General features: G+C 35.5%; 1 protein-coding gene across 2 annotated transcripts in view; it reads left to right on the top strand.

Annotated features, from left to right (window-relative positions):
- Positions 1 to 8,925, top strand: part of Dok6 (docking protein 6) — a 430,374-nt gene that overhangs the window by 326,739 nt on the left and 94,710 nt on the right. For both annotated transcript variants that reach the window (XR_003835467.1, XM_021150966.2), the window contains exon 7: positions 7,044 to 7,161. Coding sequence is in view for 1 of the 2 variants with exons in the window: in XM_021150966.2 (XP_021006625.1) it covers positions 7,044 to 7,161 (118 nt within the window). In the remaining variant the exon portion in view is untranslated. The remainder of the gene's footprint in view (positions 1 to 7,043; positions 7,162 to 8,925) is intronic.

The raw sequence follows: 8,925 nt of genomic DNA, 5'->3' as shown, positions 1-8,925 counted from the left end.
GATGGTGTTTTGGATTTCTTCAGGATCTGTTGTTATGTCTCCCTTTTCATTTCTGATTTCGTTAATTAGGATGCTGTCCCTGTGCCCTCTAGTGAGTCTATACAGAACATCTTTAACTGATATCTCTGGATACAGTCACAAAAGCTTTAAAAACTCCAAAAATATATGCATATACACGAGGTAAATGATGTCTAATAAAACCAAATCACGATCTAGAGAAATGGCTCATTATTTAAGAGCACTTAGTACTCTTGCAGAAGACCAGAGTTTAGTTTACAGCACCAACAAATGCTTATAACTCCAGCTCCAGGAACTCTGAGGCTCCCTTTAGGTCTCCATGAGTACTCACATATGCATGCACAAATCTATCTACCTCTGTAAATAGCCTCACCCTAGAAGTACTATGTAGAGCTTGGCAATAACCCCTACCCTAGATAGTTAGAATGAAAGCATAGATTCCTTGATAACTAAGGGAATCCTAATTCATAAATAGGCTAACAAAGAGAAATTAGCTTTTTGCATAAGTGGGATAAATGCTGTTCCAAGCTTTTAGCATGCATGAACATTACTTAAATAAAGTACTGTATATTTAAAGTTTTAAAGGAGCAAAATTGCAATGTAAAACAACAGTGAACTTCAGTATTTAGTATGTGTTCATCAGCATTCCTGTATACAAAGAGTAGTCCTGTAAATGCATTTTTCCTCTAATTCAAAAATGTGAGATACTCTAAGGATATGTAGATTTTTTTAAATGTCTGCTGTTGAAGAGACAACCAAGGGTAACACTGCCAACCCTTATCTCAAGGGGTTTTTGATGATGGTGGTGGTGGTGGCGGTGGTGGTGGTGGATGTTCCTTTTTTTTAATTTTGATTCAGAGTCTCATTAATTTAGCTGGAATGGTGTTGAATTCAGAAGCCTCCCACCTCAGCCTCTTGAATACTATGATTATAACCCTGCAGCAAGCACCAAGCCTGGCTTCAATGTGCATACATTCTTAAAGGTATCATTGGTTATAAAAATAAAAAAATATTGTAAAGACAATTTGTTTTGATGTAATTAGTCTAATTCTAGGGGGTTTTTTAAAATATATTTTTCAAGTTACTTAACTGTAATTTGTTAGCACACAATTAAAACATACAGTAGTCACAATCACTGTTTAAAGGGAAATTAAAATAATATTCTATGAAGATCAAATGAAAGACATTGAACAACTTTCATTAAATGACTGTGTAAATCACGTTTTATTTGTTACCTTAGAACAAACTCAGCAAAATGTCTTCTAATTCCTTCCCATTTATCTTGAATAAAATGGAAGATTAAGTGTGAGGTGTCCCCTACTGAAAATTAAGCCAAGTCCGTGAGAAACCAATTGCCCATAAACCATCAAACTTCAGAGGGTTGTTTTAATGACTGCAAACAGTGCCAAGCATGGCTGGCTTATTGTCTCTGGAGTCTCTACTCAGATACAATTTTAAAGTTTTATGAACTTGGTAAGAACAAATAGAATGTGGTATTCTCAACTGGAAGTTCTCTGTACATGCTTCTATATTATATTAGCTCAATATTTTTCTTTTTATAATTAGCATATATTTCACATGCTATATTAGTGTGTTTTTTGATTATTGGTATCTTTACAATTGTTAGGTTTTTGGCTTTTCTTTACAGCATTATTCTTAATTCTGTTCTGTGTCAGACATACCAATAAACATGTTGACACATGTTCCTTAAAGCATTTAACCCATCAGACAGGTGTAATAGTTGGTGTTAATTGTTAACTAGATGTAGAGTTACCTGAGAGATAAGTTTGTGGGAGATTTTCTTGATTGTATTATTTGAAGCTGGACCCCTATCTACTTTGGGAGACACTGTTCCCTGCCTGGGGTCCTGGACTTTATAAATAAAGAAAGTGCAGGATGAGTACAAGCATTCATTTTTCTTCCCTCCAGACTGGTTGTGAGGTGACCAGCTGCTCAAGCTCCTGTTGTAATTCGATTTCTCACCATGATGTTTGTAATTATGAACTATAAGCCAATCTTTTCTCCTTGAAAAGTTGCTTTTGTCAGAGTACTTCATCATATCAATAAGCAAAGAAACTAAGATATTGACTATCCTTTTCTAGTTTGAGTTATTCTTGTGTACACAAAAACGATGACATACACATGCATGCACACCCATGAATATGTACAGCTTGCTCAGGTCAGTTCATCTCTGTCACATACACACCCCCATCCACATTGATTAAATTTTCCATCTTTTATTGGCTTTTGTACTTCTATAAATCACCTTGACTTAGACCCAAAATATCTCCTCAGCATCATTGCTTTGTTTGCTCAGTTTTTGCATATAGTACTAGATCTATTTTTATATTGCCTATACACAGATCTCAAAGATAAACACATAAATAACTTTCTAAGTTTTTTGCCTAGATAAGATCTAAGGTATCTTGCTCATACAGGTATACACTTCATTTGTGTATAGATCACTTTGGACCTAAGTCATATTCTTTGGCTTTGCCTTGTGGGCTGTGCTCTCAGGTAGAACACAAACATCTCTACTACTCTTCACACTTGGTTGAGCTGTGACGTGCACTCTTTTCAGACACTAAATAAGCATTTTCTGGTTCATTGCTTGGGCTCTCGGTGAACTAAATGTTATTTCATATGGCTACAACAAAAAAGGAGGTGGCAAAAAAGCACTTGCAAGTGTTTCAAGGGTTGAACTATCTGCTCCCTTAGTCGAATTGATTTCTGCATCTGTGCTGAAACATTCTTTCTAAATCCCGACCCTACTTATGCAAAATGAGAATCAGGTGAATTCTGCTTGCTGGAGCATTAATAGTTAAGTATTCTTAAACAATTTCTCACTAGATAAAACACAAAAATCAGCAATACTGCAGATTCTCCCAACAAAGATAACTGGAAAACATGAATCAGTGGTGTTTCATTTACTAAAACACTTTAATAAATAGAAATGTTTTTGTTTGTTTTTTGTTTTTTTCAACTTGATGAAGCTGGCAAAACAGAACAGAACAAGAAACAAAAACAAACAAATAAACAAACAAAAAAACCCTGTCTTCATCAGATTGCCTAAAGCCAAGTTTGTATGACATTTTCTTGATAAATGATTGATATGAGAGAGAATAGGCCACTGGGAATAACAACACCCCTGGGCAGGTGATTCTGAGTTGTATATGCAAAAAGACTGAGAAAGCCATAGGCAGCAAGTCAGTAAGCAGTATTCCACCATGACTTCTGCTTTAGTTCCTGCCTTCTGGTTCCTGCCTTGAGTTCCTGCCCTAATTTTACTCAGTGATGAAGAATTTTAAAATGAAATAAATTCTTCTTCCCCAAGTTGCTTTTGGTGTTTTACTCGTGGTATTTATCAGAGCAGTAAAAAGCCCAACTAAGACAAATGGTCTCATAATTTTTCTTTTACATATATATGCAAATGTGCATATTTTTTCTATCTTTCTAATATAAATGCTATTTTTTGTAACATGGATTTTTACATAGTTATTCTAACTACCATGATGTTTTTCAGGTCAATTTTCTTTCAGTTAAGAAATGACCATAGCATTTTAAGACCTATTTTTTTTTACCTTCAGGCTTAAGGATTATGTCTTTCTATCCTATTGTTGAATTCTGTCACCAAAAGAGGTTTTACCAAAAGTTTAAATTAGAATCAACAGTAGTTTTTAATAAAAGTACTTGAACCATACATGCATTGTCTTAGTCACTATGGCTATCCATTGCCTAATTTTCAACAATGCTTAAAGATAATATGAAATTTAAGAAGGCAGAAGCATGAGGGGATTGCTGGGTCTGTTAAGGAAGCCTGTGAACATGTAAGCCCTTTGGGTAGCAGTGATAAAATTTTGTCTCTTGCTGCTTGATATTTCACCGGTAAGCCACATAAAGAGGCAGCCAGGCCTTCCCAGAGCACTTGCTGTGTCTTACTTAGATGCTTATTGAAGATAGGGACTGGGGAGGCACTCCAACTCTGCCTCTTTGATTCTGGATAAATGGAGCTGCTTACCACATTGAAATAAATGACGTTTTAAATTGTGAAAAAAAATTATTGGAAAGATCATATTTGAGGACATACAACCTTCTTGTTTGGTTAAAGTCTCCTATCTTAGTCTGGTATGGCAGTAAGAAATACTGTAGAGTGGATAGCTTAGCCAGCATAAATTTACACTTTCACAGTTCTGTAGTCTAAAAGTTCAAATTCAACACTGAAAAGGTTTACTTTCTTCTGATGTCTCAATGCTTGCTTTGTAGATGTCCATTTCATACTTGTATCATCCCACAGCCTCTTTTTTATGAATATTATTCCCTTTAGTGTCCTTTTTTTTTTAACATAGGTACTGTTCTCTTGGCCTAGGGTTGCATCATGTGGTCTTCTTTATCTTTAGTTAGCCTCTTCAAAGAACTTGCCTTTGAATATGACCCCACTGGGATTTAGTGCTCCAATGCCCTTGGTGAGGACACAGTTCACAGCCATACTTTATAGTATGAATAGTGAGTAATGGTGTCCAGGGAAACAATTAAAATGTACAGAAAAAGATATGGAAACAGGTCAAAAAAATCCATAACCAACTTTTCGACACAAATGTCTCTTTCTACAAGTAAGTAGAAAGTAAAGGCAAAGAATAAAGAAATTGAACATGGAAAGCATAGACGGCATGGAGACAGAGCACCATGGCAACAGAAAGTGTGATGCCTCAGATGTTCAGGGAAGGAATTTTCTGATGATTTCCTGGAATTTCTTTTCAACTTTTATCATATGCTTCTTTTGTTTCTATTGTGCCCAATACTAACCATTTAGTATTAAAAAATAGTTACCAAAATTAAAATATAGATATAAAATAACTTTTATTAAATTTCATTAACTCTATTTTATGAAAAATAATAAATTATACTAGATTTTAAAAAGAATAAAGATTAGACAATAAACAAAACTATGATTAATATGAATTCAGTTTAGTTGATGTTATTAATGAGCACTGCTGGTATCAATTAAATAAAGATTTATGTGCTTAATTCCTTGTTTTATATGAGAAGTTGGCTTCCTTTCTCAATAGTGCCACCATAAAATGAAACCTGATTCTACTCCTATACAGTAATAGGAGATGAAATTTATCTACACAGCACATTTGATGGTATCTGCACATGAATCACCCACTCATAGCTGTTTCCTAGCTCTCAGGACCACAGCAGAACTGGACATGTCTATTCATAAAAAAGATGCTGCAGGTGCAGAAAACTCTACTTAATCCCAGCACAAAACAAAACAAAACAAAACAAAACAAAACAAAAAAACACAATCTGTTTTCCTTCACACTCCTATATATATATCAACATATATAGAAGGTGGGAGTGAGAGCATGAGTACTGTGTAAATAGGAAAGAGAATTGAAAGTATCGTTTGAGATACATGAGAATCAGCTACAAAACTGGTCTGGTAGCAAACTTTCCAAAAACGGAGTGTGTTTATCTTGTACAAGATAGCAAATTCAAATTACTCCAAATTTCATGTTCCAGTGTGATAACATTTTATGAAGCTTTTATAGGAATAGAAGAAAGAACAGCATAAATTAAGACTTTTTCCAAATACTGTAGTGGAAATGTCATGTGGAAAAATTACAGCAAAACAGAGGTGTCTCTGGTATAGACCTCAGAAGTTATCTAATGGCATTTTAGCCTTTGTGATGGCATAACTAAGGCATCCATTTATATGTTGCTCAGGTTACATTAAAGTAACATATTCAAAGACCAAATGAACATTTCTGTACTATTTTGTTACTCATTTTTTTAATGATGTAATCAGCTAACCTCAAAAACAATATATTCAAATTTTAGTTCTCTTATCATGGAGATTGCGAGAGAATATTCATTCAGTATGTGCAAAAGAATGGAATGATGCAGTAAAGGAAAGCAGCTCTGCACAAAGGTGGGAGGAGGTGGTAGGGAGAGTCTGAAAATGGCTCTCTCAAGTTTGTCACCTTTTCTTGGATGTGTCACTCTGACAGCCTGCTCCTTCATGCCTTGAATTATCTTGCCATCCTATACATTGAAAAATGCTGTGGGCAATGTGAATAATTCTCAACCACTGAAATGCAAACTAGTTCAAAGGTGGCTTGTGAATGATTTTCCCTTGGGTATTTGCCAGTGTTCTTTCTCTATTGGCAAGAATTCATTGCGATTCTTAATGCCCCTGTCAATGAGTCAGATACATTTCTTAACAAATATTCTTCTCATATATTTTTCTTTTGTTTTCATATGTGTCTTAATATTTATATATATTTATAGAACCACATGGTGTGTATGCATGTGTGTGTGTGTGTGTGTGTGTGTTATACATATGTGACAGGGTGAACACCTGTGTATGGAGACCAAAGGGCTATCAGGTGTCCTGCTTTATCACACGTATCCCCTTGGGACAGGGCTGCTTACTGAACCTGGAGAAAATAGCAGACTAAAAGACTTCATTATCCTGCCCAAGTGTTCATCCCCAAGTAACTGGTTTTACAGGAACTTACCTAGCTATTCAGCTTTTTAAGCAGGAGCTTGGTGTCATTCTTGTGCAGCATGGTCTTTTACCCATTTAGATATTTCCTTTCTCCCTGCCACCTTTCATACTTTTCTATATGTCTCCTTATTTTCAATAATTTCATACATTTGTAGAATGAAATATGATCATATCTACTCCATTTCCTCCTCTAAATCTTTCCATATACCCCCTGCATGCCCTTTTCCAATGTTCTACCCCCCACCCTGTCTCGCTACTCCCCCTCTCTTTCTCATGAAGTCTTCTTTATGCTGTCTATATGTGTACATCTGTGGAACCATCCACTGAATCATGGCAAACAATATCAGGGGCAATTTCACTCTTGACACAGCTATCCTTGAATAGGGAATTATCTGGGTATCTTTAACATATTCTGTTTTCTGTCACTCACATTAAATCCGTGCCATTTTAAAGGGTTGATTGAGTTTGATATCTCTAAGAAGGCCTAAGAAACATTTTCCTTCTCTTTCAGCTGCAGACAAGCTTGACTGAGCCGATGACGTTATCAAAATCCATCTCTCTTCCTCGGAGTGCATACTGGCATCACATTACACGTCAGAACAGTGTTGGGGAAATCTACAGTTTGCAAGGCAAGTAGCTTTACAACAAATGACAGCCTCACTGCCTGTCATTCACTTCCTTCTATGGGAGAATCCTACACATTCCTGTGCATTTGCACTGATTTCTCTTTTTATATTTCCACTTATCAACTTTCTCAGGGTGCAATAAGAACTCTGAGATTCACCATTACTTTTTAAGAGCTATTATTTTATACATACGTGCTATAATCTTGTTATAAAAAATTTATGAGTGATAAGGAACAATATGGCAGAAGACATTGACTAAAATATTATACCAAGCACATTGTGGAAAGCTAAAAGCCAAATTTGTAAAAGCTGAAGTTTATGTTATTCTGTTTTATAAAAGACTTCTTTTTCAACATCTTTCATATTTCCTAGTATTATGTATCTGCTCAGGATCTGTTTTCAGGCTTGGTACTACAGTGCTTCCCAAGCTTACCCACAGAATCTCTCAGGTGTAGCCAAAGTGTCACAAGAGGCTCAGTGAGGGGGTCAATGTAAAAAAGGATGGAGTGTAAATGCAATGGTCACATAACCAACATGGGAATGGTTCAATGGACGAAGGAACTAAAATGGTGTCAGACATCTGAATTTTAGCCACAGAATCTATACCATCCACCTTTCTATTCTTTTTCTTTTGTTTTAAACAAATACTCTTATCTTCAAAAAGAATATACTCCCTGAAGAAAGTAAAAAACACAAGAATAATACTGAAATTCACAGCTAAAAATACACTCATCCAACAATCATTTATTGAGCATCTTCAGCTTGGATGTAGCAGGTACCCAGTAAATATCTAATGAATGCACAGCAATTTAGATCATTAGTGATAAGTTTGATGGTTTTGTTTCATTTTATTCTTATTATTTTCATACATAAAATACAATTGCATTTTATACTTTAAATGGATATTTAAATGTATGGATGACTTGATATGTACTGAAGACAATGTCTTTTAGTGTCACTTATTTGGATGAGAAAATATTCAAGAGTATAAAGACTGAGAGTTATGGAAAGCAAACAAAACTGGGAGGTTAAAAAATCAAAGACAGGGAACATGAATACAGCATAGTACTCAAAATCTTGTCTAGAATGTTCCAAACTCTGCTTGCTCTTGGTCAAAACAAAAACAAACAAACAAAATAGACAGAAAAGGACCAAGTGTGATAGGACACAGACACACTCAAGAATCAGAAGTATGTATGCAACTTTGAGGCTAGATTGGTCTTCAAAATGAGCTCTGGATAAACCAGGGCAAGAGCATAAGAATGTGTTATTTGAAAGAAAAAGTCCAGAGAGGAAAATGTGTAATATAGTTTCTCCTGGCACTCAGAGAGTGCCAACCAGTGCCTATAAAATAGTTTATGATCTTGTTTATCTGCATTTATTGTATTAAGGTCAGAAAACATGGTTTTTGGCTTCTTTGTTTCTGTTTTCATTTTTATGATGCTGCAGATTAGTTTCATATTTGTTATTTATCTATTTATTTATTTATTATTTATTTATACTTTATATATTTCACATAGAACTGCAGTTTCCCTTCCCACCTCTCTTCCTAGTCCCTAACACACCTCCTCTCTCCCCCCACCCACATTCACACCTCCTCCATTTCTCCTCACTCCTTCATTTCTCTTCAGAAAAGATCCAGCCTTGATGGATACCAACCAGCCATAGCATGTCTAGTTGTCGGAAGACTAGAAACCTGCTCTTTTATTAAAGATACAACCCAGTGTGGGGAGAAGCTCCCAAAGGCAGACCACAGAGTCACAGACA

Source organism: Mus caroli, chromosome 18, assembly GCF_900094665.2.
Source record: "Mus caroli chromosome 18, CAROLI_EIJ_v1.1, whole genome shotgun sequence".
Classification (NCBI taxonomy): Eukaryota; Metazoa; Chordata; class Mammalia; order Rodentia; family Muridae; genus Mus; species Mus caroli.
Note: the sequence above shows the minus strand (reverse complement) of the source record. Positions and strands in the feature narration are given on the sequence as shown.